The 15,941-nt window shown below is 52.4% G+C and overlaps 10 protein-coding genes and 1 non-coding gene across 11 annotated transcripts; 10 read left to right on the top strand and 1 right to left on the bottom strand.

Annotated features, from left to right (window-relative positions):
* Positions 1 to 177: 177 nt before the first annotated feature.
* Positions 178 to 1,251, top strand: DAL2 (allantoicase; the record flags this gene model as incomplete). The annotated part of the gene is made up of 1 exon (NM_210374.1): positions 178 to 1,251. One exon carries the CDS (start codon positions 178 to 180, stop codon positions 1,249 to 1,251), a length of 1,074 nt encoding a protein of 357 aa, NP_985020.1.
* Positions 1,252 to 1,308: 57 nt separating this feature from the next.
* On the top strand, positions 1,309 to 2,259 carry EFM3 (protein-lysine N-methyltransferase; the record flags this gene model as incomplete). Its single annotated transcript, NM_210373.1, has 1 exon — positions 1,309 to 2,259. One exon carries the CDS (start codon positions 1,309 to 1,311, stop codon positions 2,257 to 2,259), a length of 951 nt encoding a protein of 316 aa, NP_985019.1.
* Positions 2,260 to 2,404: 145 nt separating this feature from the next.
* On the top strand, positions 2,405 to 3,757 carry AGOS_AER160CA (AER160C-Ap; the record flags this gene model as incomplete). Its single annotated transcript, NM_001355328.1, has 1 exon — positions 2,405 to 3,757. The coding sequence occupies one exon, from the start codon at positions 2,405 to 2,407 to the stop codon at positions 3,755 to 3,757; it is 1,353 nt and encodes a 450-aa protein (NP_001342270.1).
* Positions 3,758 to 4,200: 443 nt separating this feature from the next.
* AGOS_AER160C (AER160Cp) lies at positions 4,201 to 4,452 on the top strand (the record flags this gene model as incomplete). Its single annotated transcript, NM_210372.1, has 1 exon — positions 4,201 to 4,452. One exon carries the CDS (start codon positions 4,201 to 4,203, stop codon positions 4,450 to 4,452), a length of 252 nt encoding a protein of 83 aa, NP_985018.1.
* A 200-nt stretch (positions 4,453 to 4,652) lies between these two features.
* AGOS_AgSNR3 lies at positions 4,653 to 4,702 on the bottom strand. The gene has a single exon (NR_149372.1). It is a non-coding gene; the product is annotated as an AgSNR3 (small nuclear RNA).
* Positions 4,703 to 5,146: 444 nt separating this feature from the next.
* TDA9 (Tda9p) lies at positions 5,147 to 8,737 on the top strand (the record flags this gene model as incomplete). Its single annotated transcript, NM_210371.2, has 1 exon — positions 5,147 to 8,737. One exon carries the CDS (start codon positions 5,147 to 5,149, stop codon positions 8,735 to 8,737), a length of 3,591 nt encoding a protein of 1,196 aa, NP_985017.2.
* A 228-nt stretch (positions 8,738 to 8,965) lies between these two features.
* Positions 8,966 to 10,270, top strand: DUS1 (tRNA dihydrouridine synthase; the record flags this gene model as incomplete). The annotated part of the gene is made up of 1 exon (NM_210370.2): positions 8,966 to 10,270. The coding sequence occupies one exon, from the start codon at positions 8,966 to 8,968 to the stop codon at positions 10,268 to 10,270; it is 1,305 nt and encodes a 434-aa protein (NP_985016.2).
* A 413-nt stretch (positions 10,271 to 10,683) lies between these two features.
* Positions 10,684 to 13,041, top strand: VPS70 (putative zinc metalloprotease; the record flags this gene model as incomplete). The annotated part of the gene is made up of 1 exon (NM_210369.1): positions 10,684 to 13,041. One exon carries the CDS (start codon positions 10,684 to 10,686, stop codon positions 13,039 to 13,041), a length of 2,358 nt encoding a protein of 785 aa, NP_985015.1.
* An 84-nt stretch (positions 13,042 to 13,125) lies between these two features.
* On the top strand, positions 13,126 to 13,692 carry CPR3 (peptidylprolyl isomerase CPR3; the record flags this gene model as incomplete). The annotated part of the gene is made up of 1 exon (NM_210368.1): positions 13,126 to 13,692. The coding sequence occupies one exon, from the start codon at positions 13,126 to 13,128 to the stop codon at positions 13,690 to 13,692; it is 567 nt and encodes a 188-aa protein (NP_985014.1).
* Positions 13,693 to 14,128: 436 nt separating this feature from the next.
* ENT3 (Ent3p) lies at positions 14,129 to 15,223 on the top strand (the record flags this gene model as incomplete). The annotated part of the gene is made up of 1 exon (NM_210367.2): positions 14,129 to 15,223. One exon carries the CDS (start codon positions 14,129 to 14,131, stop codon positions 15,221 to 15,223), a length of 1,095 nt encoding a protein of 364 aa, NP_985013.1.
* A 183-nt stretch (positions 15,224 to 15,406) lies between these two features.
* Positions 15,407 to 15,936, top strand: BET5 (TRAPP subunit BET5; the record flags this gene model as incomplete). The annotated part of the gene is made up of 2 exons (NM_210366.1): positions 15,407 to 15,443; positions 15,500 to 15,936. The coding sequence occupies 2 exons, from the start codon at positions 15,407 to 15,409 to the stop codon at positions 15,934 to 15,936; spliced, it is 474 nt and encodes a 157-aa protein (NP_985012.1).
* Positions 15,937 to 15,941: the final 5 nt, after the last annotated feature.

Here is a 15,941-nt window from a genome sequence, read left to right as displayed (position 1 = left end):
GCTGCATTCTGCGGTACACACGCAAGAATACAGATAAGCGACGCTCAGCGCTGACCGCGACAACTCGGCAGATTGGCCGCGGCAGCGTGTTATATAACGTGCAGATGTGTAGCTCGCAAAGTGCTGCTGTTTGCGCATACCAGCATCTCCACTGTGCAGTTGGGTAGGATAGGCAGTATGTCTTACGTAAGCGGTTCTGGCGAGACGGCCGTGATACGCTTCTCGGACAAGCAGCGAGCGGAGTTCGAGCGGCAGGTGGCCAAGACCTGGGGCGCGGTAGACGTGGTCTGCCGGCGGCTCGGCAGTGAGGTGATTTCCTGCTCGGACGAGTGGTTCGGCGAAGCCGCGCGGCTAGTGCACGAGTCGGCGCCAGTGCGCGAGGCTGGGCGCTTCACCGAGGCCGGCGCGTGGTACGATGGTTGGGAGACACGGCGGCACAACCCGGCGCCCTACGACTGGGTGATCATAAAGCTGGGCGTGTACTCGGCGCGCATAGTGGGGTGCGAGGTCGACACAGCGTACTTCGACGGCAACCATGCTCCGTCCATTTCAGTAGATGCCCTGCGCGCAGAGACAGGGCCCGTGGAGGAAGACGACCCCCGCTGGGCCGAGGTAGTGCCGCGCGTGGAGTGTGGCCCCTCGCGGCGGCACTTCTTCCTGCGCAAGCACCGCACGGATGCCGCGTACACGCATGTGAAGCTCAAGATGTACCCCGACGGCGGTATCGCGCGTTTCCGCCTTTACGGACAGGTGCTGCCGGTGCCGGCGAGCGGGCTCTACGGGACAGCGCACCAGGACGGGTCGTTCACGATCAACCTTGCCGGCGTCCACCAGGGCGCGGTAGCGCTGCAGGCTTCGGACCAGCACTTTGGGAACGTGGAAAACCTGCTCCTGCCCGGCCGCGGCCACGACATGTCCGACGGATGGGAGACAAGACGCTCGCGCGAGCCAGGCCACTGTGACTGGGCGATTATCCGCCTGGCCCGGCGCTCTCACTACCTCAGTCGCATTGTGGTCGACACCATTCACTTTCGCGGCAACTTTCCTCAATACGTAACAGTACATGGCATATGCAAGGACTCGCCGCCGGAGCATGACGACCCTGGTTGGCAGCTGATAGTGGACCGCAGCGCGACGGGTCCCGACCAGGAGCACGAGTATGCGGTGGACAAGTTCATTTTCCTCACGCACGTCAAGCTCACTATTATACCTGACGGCGGAGTTAAGCGGCTCTGTGTCTGGGGCTACTAGGCCGCGCTTATGTAGAGTACAAGACAAAGTTTCCTGCTCGCCGCGAACATCGCGACCATGGAGGAGGAGCAGTTGTACGCGCGCCTGCATCAGCGCTACCCGATCGCGCGGCTACCCGCACTCTTGGCAGCGCTCAGCAACCCTGTGTTGCATGTGGCTCTTCTGATCAAGAATTTCGAGCTCATCTGCGAGAGGAATGCGCATTATGCAAAGCGCCTGCTCAAATGGATGGTGGACGAGCCAATCGAAAAGCATGTGCGCCTGGAGGCCGGCTCGGAGGACGAAGACTTCTCCGAGTGGAGCTATGCGCGCTACGCAACCCTGCTTTCCCTGGGGGCCCGCGATCCGTCCGCCGCTGACGTCGTGCGCTACACCTTCGCGGCCGGCGTAGCCATCGACGTCCGCGAAACGCCGGGGGTCATAGCCGCCGCCGGCACCACGGGCCATCGCACGTGGGAAGCCGCGCTCTACCTGGCCGACTATCTCTGCAGAGTGCCCCTCCGCCAGAGCGTCGCGCTGGAACTCGGTGCGGGCACCGGCCTGGTGAGCCTGGCGTGGCTGCGGTCGCGCCCCGAGTCCTCTGCGTACATCACCGACGGTGACTCCGCGCTCCTGGAGGGCCACCTTGCCGAGAACCTGGCGCTCAATGGCCTGCGCTCGTCGCCGCGTGCTAGCCTCCGCCGGCTATGGTGGAACGTCGACGAGGTCCCACAAAACGACATCGTGCTCGCCGCGGATGTGACCTACGACAGTACAGTCCTCCCAGACTTGTGCGCTTGCATACACCACTCGCTCGCTGATTGCGGTAGTCAATTAGCGCTTGTAGCCGCTACAGTGCGCAACGAACTCACTGTAGCGAACTTTGAGAGAGAGCTTGAGCGCCTGGGGATCGCACATACCATCGTTAGCAGCACTGAAACATCAGAAGCAGAGGCGGACCGATTCTCCACCAACTACATCTTCCAGGCATCTGTAGCGCCCATCAGGATATATAAGCTTACCCTATAAGATGTTGCTATTTCGTCCTAAACGGTGCGAATCGCAAGTTCAACTTGTGAACGACACTAACCAGGTTTGTGAAAAGCACTCAAATACAACTTTGAGGTATCGACATGCAAAATACAAAGACTGGGTCTTGGCAGATAATGCAGATATGGCGGTCAGTATCGCTGCAGGTGACACTTCTGGGGCCAAGGGGCCATATACGAAGAATTTGACGAAGTTGGAGAACCAGATAGTGCGTTTTGAAAAGGAACAGGAACACTATGAAGAAGCACTATTAGAGAAGGACTTGTTAATTAAAAGTCAGACCAATAAAATCCGTGAATTAAGCGAGCAGGCACAGCAGGTGACGTTGGAACTCAAGTCGGAACGTGAGCGCCTGGACGAGCTCCTTCATCAATGGGAAGATACCAACCGTGAGCTTCGGCAGGCGCTGGAGATGGCGAAGGCCAATTGCGGCATCTACCAGAGGCGGGCTAACAAGTACCAGGAGGAAAATCGGTTGTTGGAACTAGAACTCGGCGAGCTCAAATTGCAGTACGACGGTGTGATAGCACAGCTATGCTCCCTTGAGCGCGTGGTGGCCGAGGCGCCGGCGGACTGTGGTCTGGGCGGCGACATGCTCGATGAGGCACCGGCATCGGCCGTATCGCAGATGGGGATGCTCGATATCTGGATACAGGAGAGCGGGACCACGGTCGGCGCTGATGAGCTGCACTCGCATAACAACCATACTACTCATAATAATACACATTGTAAATCTGCTAATACTAATAATGATAATGATAACAATAGCGCTAATGTGAATACTGTTAATATTAATGTCGACTACTCGGGGGCAGAAAGTGACGAGGATTTCCCAACATTCGATGAGGACCAGGACTTACAGGAGCGACTGTTTAATGATGTAATAGAGACAGACGAAAGCGTGCACGAGCAGGGCAACCACAGCAGTTTTCTCGCGGAAGAGATGGCAGATTCCTACAAGCAGTACATCAGGAAACTCGAACTTGAGAACGAGATGCTTCTCCGACAGAACCGAGGATTGATACGAAGGTGCGAAGAACTACACATCCAAAGCGGGCTAACCGCAAAATATGACATTATACGCAGCGCTAGTGCAGGCAACAAGGACGCGGGCTACTCCGAATATGGCAGTAAGCGCAGTGTATCATTCCATATGACGCTTCCGCGTCTAGGACAGGGAGAGCCCCTTCAATTGTGGAATGCCGACCCGGTTCGGCCAAGCACGACCTTCACGGCTTCGCATGCAGGCGAGTATACCGAATTCTTTCCAGCCACGGGAATCTGTGGCCTAAAGTGGCATACGTTTGTCCCAAAGAACGCCATGGACGTGCTTATATTTCAGCGCGCACTTTCCCAAGTGAAGGGGTCGGGGAGTGTGGGGGCGCGAGCGCCACCCCGTACGGCCCCCCAAGCGTCAACGTCTGGCAACTCGCAAATTACTGGCCAGCTGGGCCAGTATGTGACATGCGTTGACTGAAGTTATTTTTTACAGTGAATTGTCCGCAGGCGCGTCGGGCTTGTGGATCAGACCACATTGATTTGCTGATTAGCCGTGCGCCGACAGACGCCCACAAGATGCCGAACCGTCGGTTTCTGTCGTTCAGACGGTTGCGTAGCACAAGCGATCACGTGTGTCCCTCGCGATAACGAGTGTGTGCTGCTGCGTGCGGTGGCGCGCAGACGACGGGTCAGGCAACTGCTCTCCAACGTCTCGCGCTCCCACATGAGCACAATCAATCCTGCCCGGGCAGGCGAGAACAATTAGTCCCCGTCTGGCCACTGAGACCTAATGATATATCTCGCTATTACGTCGCAAATATGTATCAGACCAAACCACGTTTATAAGACCTATGCTTGAGCCGTTAGTATCCACCTAGCCTCTCTCACAGCAGGACCCGCCCGTTGCCGACCACGAACAGCATGGCTCTCCATAACTACATCTACCTAAAGAACAAAACGCATGACCAGGCGTGCCACAAACTTATCGCACGCGACCACGACCCACGCCCGATCATGAGCAAGCCCGCAGAGGGCGTCACGCAGGAGGCGCAACAGTCCCCGTGCAAAACCAAGCCCTCCAAGAGCGGCTGCACGTGCACGCACCCGCCAGAGCGCTGTAGCGGCTCCAGGGCAGGAGACGCCAAGCCCAACGCATCGGACATCACGTGGTAGGTCACGCAATTCCGGCTACAAAACTACACTGTGGGGACCCTCTGACACCCGGATATCATGAAAGTTCCATCCGAGTTCTTAATGGTCCCAAGCTTTCCTCTCTCCACATGCTCATCACGTGGTGTGAGAGTGAACGCGGCCCGCCAAGGCGCCATAGTACATGGCGCCAGAACCGCCGCCGAAGCGGCGGCCGGCGAGCCTAGCTCTCCCCGCGTACTGTCTAATGCTGTGGAAACTTTTGGACAAAGTTGTAGATTTTAATAGTAAGGTATAGATGATGAAGAGGATCGCAGCTTCTGCGCTTTTTATCACGATTTTCCGCCAACGGCCCGACATCTCATATCACACGATACGCAGTGACCGCTTAGGGCTACATGAGGAGCAGCACACGTAGCGCTGCAGATAGAGCCTATCTGGGCTGGAATGAAGCTGTCAGCCGTATGCCCGAGGCGGAGTGGTAGCAGGCGCAGGAGTCAAACGATCGTCATCGTTTGGTCACGTGATTAAGCGGCTGTGCGATCTTCTGTCTTCAGCTGAATAATGTTTTCTCGAGCATTGAATGCTATCCGCTTAACATAGGAGCAGCCGGCTATTGGAATAGGTTTTGCGTTCGAACTCCGCATCTCTGGACCGCCCTTATTGTTGGTGCAGTGCTGCAGCTGGCTAAAAGCGGCAAAAGACAATAGGGCTTCAAATGGAGCTACGTAGTGCTGAAAGCGATGGCAGCGGTCGGGCCGGGGCTACAGGCAGGCAGAAGACAACAGACTCGGTTAGGGGACGAGCGGGAGGAAAACATTCAGGGGTCATTGTGATGAGGCATACCCCAGGTGTGAGTAAGGAAACGGGTGCGAGGGGTGGCGGTCGCGAAGACGACGGCATAGTGCCGATTCCAAAGAAATCGCGCACGATCAAGACGGATAAGCCACGGCCGTTCTTATGCCCGGTTTGTACACGGGGATTTGCTCGACAGGAACACCTAAAGCGACACCAGCGGTCACACACGAACGAGAAGCCGTTTTTATGTGCGTTCTGCGGCCGGTGTTTTGCGCGGCGAGATCTGGTGCTCCGGCATCAGCAGAAACTGCATGCGTCACTGATGGACCAAGACAAGGATCTGCGGGAATCTGCCGTAACCAAAGACGAAAAGCAGCAGATCAATGAAAAGCATATTATAACCAAGCCCGGAAACAAGCGGACCATGCTCCCAACGCCGCAGCCCCCCACATCCGACATGTTTGAGGAGACGCGGAACGTGGAGCTGCCTGTGCAGACAGAAAATGAAGATGATGGGGTTTTGCCTGAGGATTTATCGGAGGGGCAACTGACGGGTGAGGTGCGAGAGTCGAAGGCGCCAAAACGTAAGCGGCACGCCTCGTTTTCTGCGGCACATACGCTATCGTATGTGCAGGAGAAAGACATGCAAGAAACAGCCAAGAGGGAAATGTCGGACATACCGCACCAAGTCAGTTTTTCCACCCCCCAGATGACGGCACAGCAGCTTTTCGAGAGGGCGACAAAGAGTGGGATCGATCTGAACCGCATTACGATTCCTGAATTTCAGCTGTCGAGCTCTGATGTGGAACTGCCGACGGTAGACAACGATGCCGATGGTAAACTGGCGCAAAGCCCGAACGGAGAGCAACGAGCTACATCTGATACAGGCACTTTGGTAATGCCCAGCATGCGTGCTTCTCATGAGTTTATCGCGCCTACGTTAGTCCACACGCCCCTGATAATGGACTTCCTACAAATTGGTTCATCCGTCGGTGGTGCGGGAGGCTTTACCGGGGTTGATACGGCAGACCCAACTTTGGACTATTTCAATTACAAGGAGAGCTCACACCACGAGCCCCGTTTAAAGCCTTCAGATGGTGTATTCTGTGGTACAGCTACCGCCAACATGGAACATATCGGCAACTCCGGATCTAAAAAACCTCTGACGACGAAGTGTGGAGTTGAACCCGAGCGCGATGAGGAGCATGAACAAAAAGGATACAAGATTAATGAGTTTAAACATGATGAACACGAACATTGGCTGAGTGAGTTTATCAATACGCACTTGGACGGTAACTTTAAGGTAAACATGAGCAATTTTAATGAAATTGGTTTCTCCTTTTCGATGTCGTCTTCCTCCACCGGTACAGCTGCTGCTGTTGCGCAAGCGCAGGCCATACTACCAGTGCATCAGGCAGAACTGACGACAGTACCAGTCAGCTCTAGCGTAAGCGAGTATCTTACCGCTAGCTCTCCCGAAAATAATGAAGCCACGCCACTTACAAGAACATCATCTGGTTCTGTTATCCACCAAATGGAACTGTCTAATGCATATCCCTCCCAAGACATCCCTTCCTTTTTCAAATCCAGACAGGTGGATTTATTTAAACAAATTATGAAATTTCAGTCAACGTACAACCCTCCGTCAACTGAGCACACGAAGATACACAAGAACGATAAGTTGGTCTTCTTTACAGAGGATCTGTGTAACCATATTTTACATGAAAACAATCTAACCCCAGCGGAGTTTCCTACTTTGGGAGAACTGAATTCCTATGTGCAGTTGTATCAATATGAATTCCATAAGTTTTTCCCATTTATTCATTTGCATTCGATTGAACCGACTAAAGATGTGTACCCATTACTGTTATCCATTGCAGTCATAGGTGCGTTATATGGCTTCCATAGTTCACATGCCATGCTCCTATTCAACATATCTCGGTTTCATATTCGTGAATACTTGGAACGTGAAAAGGAGCACCTGGGAGATACCCCATTGTGGATTATTCAAAGCATGGTTCTATTAATCTTTATTGGAATCTTCAATAATGACCAGGCAATAACTCAAACCATGAATACACAGGTAATGTCCCTAATTGAACTCATAAAGCTCAATCAATTAAACATGCCATTGGAGAATTTTGTTCAACCGCCAATTGATTCTGACCATATCTTAATGTACCAAGATCAACCCCAAATGCACGAAGAGATACAAAGAAAATACCAGACGCCTGAGCAAATGCAGAAAAATTACGATTACTTCATAAAGGCCCAGTCCAGAATTCGTACATGCCACACTGTTCTGCTAATATCTAATATGTTTACTTCGCTTGCAGGACTAGACTGTAGTTTTCATTCCATTGACTTAGGTTGCGGTATCCCTTGTTACCACGAGGAGTTGTTCCTATGTGATAGTTATCAAGCGTGGTGGAATCTTCTGAACAAATACCACATTGTGTTGGACTCGAAGTTCTCGCTTATTCAGCTGTCAAACGGTGGTGAAAGCTATAGAAACTGCTTAGTCTACTTGACCAGCGGCCACCAGTTTTTCTATGACAATAAGCGCATATCATTCGAGACGCTGCTATCGCTGCTAATATCCATCCACGAGAAGATACTCATTGAACGACATGCACTTGAGGGTGAACCCAACCTCCACAAAAGAGAGCTCAAATGGCGGATGAATTCCCGCCCCATTATTGACTCCCTGTTGAAGTTCTGGGAAGCACTGTATATCAAAAACGGGGGGATTCTAATTCCAAACGAATATAACGTCCAGATTATTGGCTCCAACCCTTCCTTGCGGCTCATCATTCCGCTCCTGTGCTTTGCGAAAATGCGGAAATGTGTCAGTCTGACAGGAGTGCTTAACAAAATATGGCTAAAGGACTGGAAGGGCATGAACGAGCTCCTAGAGAGCTCTTATCACGACCGGGAAACCCTTAGAGAGGCAACTGATCACGCTCTGGATACCGTTAAGTTCTGGATCGACTTTGTATCCATAATGAATAACGCGGAACAGACTTCTATCCGGACCCCCATCTTCTCTATCACCTGCATCTTCTCGTCCATCCTCGTTATGGCCGAATACCTCAAGCGGATTGAGAAGTGGGCACAGACCATATCCAGTGACTCGACTAGCAGCGATATGCTAAAGGCAGTGGACAGGACTATATGGCTGAAGTCCGAGATCATCCTAAAGAAGATCGAGACTCATTTGCTGCCTAAGGGCTATAATAGGCAGTCATATGCAGAATTCCTGCGTATTCAGGCAAATGGTGCCCTGGATGTCGAAGTTCTAGACGATGCGTCGGCGAAACATGCCATGGATCCAAACACTAGTCTGGACCAGACGATTGATGTTATTCTGAAGGCCCGTTTGTCTTCTCGCTCTCTCTATTTGGGCGTCAGGATACTAGGTGACGCTCCGATATGGCCGATTGCGCTCCTATTTGCTCATGCCCTGCAGCTAAGAGCCATCTACAACCTCGATAATCATCTCTCAAAGTAATTAAATCTGAGACTACATGCTGCTCAGAGCGGAACTACATTGTTGATTATTTAATCTTTCTCTTTATTTCTTTTTAAAACTTTTCAACTTCAGCGGAAATGTACATCTTCGGTGTACACTGCGCATCACTTCACTATCTTGACTGACAGGTAGGTGTGGAGGCTTTGACTCAACAATATAACGAAGATTAGTGGATTTAATCGGTTTTTGGCCGCTTCGTTGCATACAATGAGCACAGCCAGCGATGTGGGAAAGGCTCAGAGCAGCAAACTCGCGGGGAGGGCACTCTTTGAAAGAATAGGCAAACCAACTAAGATTGTTGCACCGATGGTCGATCAGTCAGAACTTGCATGGCGGATCCTTTCCCGCAGGTACGGCGCTACGTTAGCGTATACGCCGATGTTGCATGCCAAACTCTTTGCCACATCTGAAAAATACAGAAGAGATATGTGGAGCGATCTAGACGGAGACGAGAGCATAGACCGACCACTGGTCGTCCAATTCTGTGCAAATGATCCGGAGTACCTCCTAAAGGCCGCACAGCTGGTGGAAAATAAGTGTGACGCTGTCGATTTGAATCTTGGATGTCCGCAGGGAATCGCCAAAAAAGGGCACTACGGATCCTTCCTGATGGAAGAATGGGACCTAGTTGCAAATCTAATCAATACATTGCATACAAAGCTGGCGGTTCCGGTTACGGCCAAAATCCGGATATTTCCTGACAGGGAGAAGACACTTGCATATGCCAAGATGGTTCTAGATGCTGGCGCGCAGTTTCTGACAGTTCATGGACGCTTGCGTGAACAAAAAGGCCAGCAGACCGGGCTGGCTGATTGGGCTACCATAAAGTACCTCAGGGACAACCTACCATCTGACACAGTTTTTTTCGCTAACGGAAATATTCTGTATCCAGAAGATATTCCCCGCTGCATGACAGAGCTGGGATGTGATGCCGTGATGAGCGCAGAAGGTAATCTTTACAACCCTGGCGTCTTTAACATAGAGCACATCGGTGATAAGGAAAAAACATTCCCACGCGTAGACAAGGTACTGCGTGAGTACTTTGAGATTGTCAAGCAGCACAACTGCTCTGTCGCTTCCAGAACCGCTATGAAAAACCACTTCTTCAAAATACTCAGACCGTTCCTTCCCAACCACGTGGATATCCGTTCTCAGCTCGCGCAACTTTCTCCGAAGCACCCGTTCGAGGAATGGGAGAATGTGGTGGCTGCGGTCGAGCAGGCGGTGTTGGATATCTTTGCGCAACCGGACATAGCTACGAAAGATGTCATCACTACTCATGCTCCCCAAGCCTGGGGCGGTGCGTACAAAACTGTCCCGTACTGGCGGTGTCAGCCTTACTTCAGACCTGTCAATGGTGTCACCGCAGACAAGCGGGTGGCCCAGCAATTTGCGGATAAGGATGACGTCGACATACCCAGCTGTACGCCTTCTGCCGTAAAGCGAGATGCAGACCAAGATTTGGAGAGCGACAAGCGCAAGGAACTGCGGAAGGAACCCGCTTCTACGTAGTACCTTATATTTGTTGTTAAATTACCTCGCACGGTCTAACCTGCGCCGTTATAATAGAATATCAGTGTACCATATACTAAAATTTCGATTGTATTAGGACACAATAGGCCTTCCTTGAATAGTGCAGATCCAAATTGTGTCACCGTCATCCCATGTGAGTACGCATATGTTCCGAAATATTCAACAGGACAGGGGCCAATGGAGAACATTACCAAAACAAAAACATGGACCAGTCATCCTGCAGTAGCTTGTCAATATTTACTACCACACTACGTTTGGCACCTTTTGAAGCGGCGGTCTCTATCACATGGCATCGGTCCCTCAAACTCTCTAAATCACGTGGTGCCTGTTATAAAATATGATGATCCCATCCCGGACAGTATAGGGTAGTCCATCCGGTAGCAGAACGGACCATGGCCACGAACGAGAATCTCGTCGATGAGACGAATCCTCTACTACCAAGGCCAAACACATTTGCTGAAAGACAGGTGCTAGCAGCGGGTGCGCGGCCTCGTACCAATTCTGTCGCATCCTTGCTGGCCAGGGGAAGAAGCAATACCATCGATAGTTTACGCACAACGTATGCAGTTGTCCGAAGGCATAGAACTGGGTTTGCATTCATCTTATTTGTCACCTTTCTGGTATACTGTGCGTTTGTCTTGGCGTTTTTGCCGAGTACGTCGATATCTCGGGACTTCCGACGCCTGCACTTCGCCAAGGTCACCAAAGATGAGGCGTACCGCCTATTCGTGACGTCGCTGCTATGGGAAAACTATGCAAAGGGGCACATGCGACATATTGCGAGTAAAAATCATCCTGCGGGGGATAGCCGGGCACTTAAATATACTATGAGGGAGCTGAGGGCGTACGGGCTCAACCCTGTGTGTGAAACCTACTACCCGTACTTTAACACGCCCATTCGGACTGAAGTGAGCATATGGACCAATGGTCTAGAGGCTGAGAAGCTCAGCACCTGGGAAGATGTGCTAGACCAGAGCCAAAGCACGAACATATCCGTTGCTGGGTTCCATGGGTACTCTGCTGATGGTGATGTAACTGCAGCTTACGTTTATTGCGGGTACGGTTCCGCTGAAGAGTACTTCTATCTCCTGCAGAACGGTATCCAGCTGGCAGGGAAGGTACATATAGTACGAGAGGGCCGCTTGCATCCAGGGCAGAAGATTCGATATGCAGAAGCTTATGGCGCTGTGGGAGTCATAACCTATAGTGACTCGTGCGATGATGGAAATGTCACCACTGTTCACGGGTATGCTCCGTATCCTTTTGGCCCTGCGGCGCACCCCAGTCGATTGCGCCGAGACTCAGTGCTGTTTTCCAATGAGATCCCAGGAGATCCCACCACCCCAGGCTCTGTTCCTTGGTCTCCTCGTACACGTAGGCAACTTATGAATGCTCGAGTGCCCCGGATACCTTCTGTGCCGATTAGCGAGCGGGAGGCTTCTAAGCTTCTGAAGCTCCTGAATGGCAAGGGCGTGCGTGTAGGTCTTGGCGGTAATACGAAAGGGTTTGATTACCATTCTGGCCCCTCGGACTCTAATGTCCAAGTACGCGTCTTGAATAGGCAGAATTACGGGATGCATGCGATTACCAATGTTATTGCGGAGGTACCAGGCATCCTGAAGGACCAAGAAGTAGTCATTGGCGCCAACCGGGACTCATGGGCCGTGGGCGCAGGGGAGTCTGCCAGCGCTACATCTATCCTGCTTGAGATAGCCAGAGGGCTCGGAGCTGCTCGCAAGAAAGGATGGAAACCTCTTCGCAGCATCAAGCTGATTAGTTGGGATGGTGAGGAACTCGGTCTGTTGGGTTCCACCTCCCACGGAGCTGCACATAACACATCTATCTCGGATAAAACGATAGCGTACTTTAATCTTGGAAACCCTGTCACGGGTACTGATTTTGAGTGCGAAGCGCATCCACTGGTTGCAGGCCACCTGCTCGATGCGTCAAAGGCTACCAACTTCAAGGAGAAGTTCTCTGATACGCTATATGACTACTGGCGGAACCAGTCGAATTTAAGCATTGCATCGCCTGTGTCCAGCTCCAGCTACGCGACATTCCAGCATCATTTGGGCGTGCCCAGCGCAGAGTGCCGCTTTGTCAATAACCGCAAGGACGATGCGATACACCACGGCCATTCCAGCTACGACACTTATACGTGGATGGAAAAATTACTCGACCCTGACTATGAGCTGCATAACACTCTCGCCATGTTTGTGGGCCTTTCCGCGCTGATGCTAGCGGAAAATGAGCTAGTCCCTTTCCGCACGACTGACTACATGATTGAACTGTGGAGAATCTACGAGGACCTCCATCAGCCGCTGAAAAAGGCTTTTTTGCATAACGAAGAAGTATGTGTCCTTTATTCCGCATTGTCAAGCCAGCTTCAGCTAGCTGCGTTCCACACCGCCGTGTCGTTCGATGCCTTCACAGCGTCAGTGCGCAGTAAAACCATTGTGGACTACCCATGGTGGAAACTGCGCGAAAAGCTACGCATCTACAATAACTTGACCAGTTCCAACAGAAGGATGAAGCTGTTAGATCGCATATTCATCAAGCAGCTGGGCCTCGCCGGCAGACCGTGGATGAAACACACGGTTTTTGCCCCAGCCGGCAATAACTGCGCTAACTGCACAATGCTCCCGGGCCTTTCAGAAGCAATACACGCTAAAGATGCAAATTCTACCATCAAATGGCTGAAATCCCTCTCTACGCAAGTTGATCGAGTCATCAGTCTGCTGACTGTGTGATGGAACCGTAATGGCGCAACTCTTTTTTCATTGAAATTTTCACACTGCGCTGACAGGTGCAAACTACTCTCGACAACACCAAAGATGCTTGCTAACTCCTCCAGATCCCTGCTACCTTCTTCCAGAAGACTATTCTCGTCATCTGCTGCCAGTCTAGGTACCAAGGTGTTCTTTGACACCTCCATTAACGGCGCCAAGGCCGGCCGTATCGAGTTCGAACTCTACGATGACGTCGTCCCAAAGACAGCGGAGAACTTCCGCGCTCTGTGTACCGGCGAGAAGGGTTGGGGCTACAAGGGCGTCCCATTCCACCGGATCATCCCAGACTTCATGTTGCAGGGCGGTGACACGGACCTCACCAACGGCTTCGGCGGAAAGTCCATCTACGGCGCCCGCTTCCCAGACGAGAACTTCACCAAGAAGCACACGCGGGCCGGCCTGCTCTCCATGGCCAACGCGGGCCGGAACACCAACGGGTCCCAGTTCTTCATCACCACCGTGCCCTGCCCATGGCTTGACGGGAAGCACGTGGTGTTCGGCGAGGTCACCAAGGGTATGGATGTCGTGAAGGCCATTGAGTCCTACGGCACCGGCAACGGCCAGCCAAGCGCTAAGGTTGTCATCGAGGACGCTGGTGAGCTCAAAGAATAATTGTTCTGTAAATTCTTCGAGTATATCCCACTATATATGAATATAACGCCCAACACTAGTTAACCTCCGTGACTGGGCTCCGGCCAAGCCATCCGAGTCGCCCCTTCGCCTTACTTGCAGTATTCTTCTTGGCGTTCCGCAAGTTGTAGTTTTCGTCAGCTGAAGTGTCATTTGGATTCCTAAACGCAAGAGCACGGCAGGCTTAGCAGAGCAGTTACATCACTGTAGCGTAAGTAGCATCAGGGCATCATCGACTGCCAGATTCAACACGGCGCCTTATTCGAGTATCTGCAGCACTGGTTGAGCTGCTTTGTTACCCTCCTTTGTTTTAGTCACCGCGCAGTTCTATTCGTCTTCAAAAGGGGTATGACCGAGTACGCCACTACTTGCACCTCCAATACGGGCGCCCCACAGCGAAGCCTACCTGGCAGTTAAGATGTCGCTGGAAGATGCGATTGGGAAGCTGTCGCTTTACGACGCTAAGAAGTACTTCAGGAAGGCTCAAAATGTAATGCTGAATTATACCGGCATGGAGGCCAAGGTCAGAGAAGCCACGAATAACGAACCATGGGGTGCATCCTCGACGCTCATGACACAGATTGCACAGGGCACCTACAACTTTCGCGAGCGGGAGGAGATTTTGGCGATGATCCTGCGGCGGTTTCTCGAGAAGTCGGCCAACGAGTGGAGACAGATTTACAAGTCCATGCAGTTGCTTGAGTACCTCGTGAAACATGGCTCAGAGAGATTTATAGACGATGTGCGGTCGAACCTGAACCTAATCCGTATGTTGGAGACCTTCCATTACATCGACTCGCAGGGGCGCGACCAGGGCATTAACGTGCGCAACCGCACCAAGGCGCTGGTCAAGCTTCTAGAAGACGACGAGCTGATCAGGGCGGAGCGCAAGAAGGCCAGGAGCATGCAGGAAAAGTACAAGGGCATGGCCGGAGGACGGCCCTCCCACATCCCAGGCCAGTCCGTCAACGCAGCAGCCGGGTTTACCCGCTCCGCCGCGCGCGGCATCTCCGTTAGCGCAGACTACGACAGCGATGACGATGAGGGCTACCAGAAACCGGCGCCATACGCTACGCCCGGAGCAACCGGTTTTGAGGAGTACGCACCGCGTGTGCAGGCCGCAGCTGATGAGGAAGCCGACGAGTTCTCTGATTTCCAGGCAGCTCCCCCTCCGCCCAGGCAAAATGCTGCGTTGATCGACCTGCTGCAATCTGCGGATTCTTCCGCAGGGGGTCAGGACCTCCGGATCCCTCCCCCCGCTTCGGTAACCCCAGCAATCATTGAAGTAAGCCGCAAGGGCGATCCTTTCGGTTCGCTTTTCTCCTCAGCCAAAAATAGCGCCTCCCCTACGGACAGCGCGTCCGCTGCACTGCAACCCGTCTCGTCCGATCCTCCGCCTTCCTCACACAGATCCGATGACGAGGAGGAGGACATATTCGGCGAGCTTACCTCCGCGCCCCGCCTCACCAAGGCGAAGCCTATAGATCAGGGACCAGATCTGCTCAGTTTCTGAGCTGGCGACCTGCATTCTATGTACGAATATCTACTACCGTGAATAGTAACCGGGAGTTATTGCCCCGCACATCTGTTGGATAGAAACGGAAGTCGCATCTGCGACGCTCTTTTCTCGGTATTGTGTTGATCGACAAAGTACCATCTTCTATGTAAATATCGAACTTGCCTCCTCCGCCACAACATGGCCATATACTCCTTCTGGATCTTTGACAAACACTGTATGTCTCTTCAGTGCGCTCCAACCGTGCGATACTAACATGTTTGGCTGCTTAAGGCAACTGCATCTTCGATAGGGAATGGACACTGCAAGCTGATAGCTCTAGCGGGACTACAAACTCCAAGCAGAATGAGGATACTGCGAAACTGATCTACGGGATAATCTTCTCATTGCAGTCTATTTCAACGCGGATAGGGTCGCAGAGTAACTCTGTGAAGACCATCTCGACGGGGAAGTACCGCATCCATCTGTTGACGACCCCCACTGGACTGCGGTTCGTGCTTTTCAGCGACCTGAACCATCAGGACCTGGCCCACGTGCTGCAGTATCTGTACGGCGAGGTGTATGTACGTTATGTGGCTCGCAACATGCTGTCGCCTGTAGATTTCGCAGAGAGCGCAAGTGAGACGAGGGGGCAGGGCTTCCGCAAGATCAACAACCGGAACTTCCTGAGTGCTGTAGAACGGTTTCTGGGGCCAATGCTAGGCCAATGATTTGT

The sequence above is a fragment of the Eremothecium gossypii genome, chromosome V (genome assembly GCF_000091025.4).
Source record: "Eremothecium gossypii ATCC 10895 chromosome V, complete sequence".
In the NCBI taxonomy this organism is placed as follows: domain Eukaryota; kingdom Fungi; phylum Ascomycota; class Saccharomycetes; order Saccharomycetales; family Saccharomycetaceae; genus Eremothecium; species Eremothecium gossypii.
This window is presented reverse-complemented; position numbering and strand designations above follow the sequence as displayed.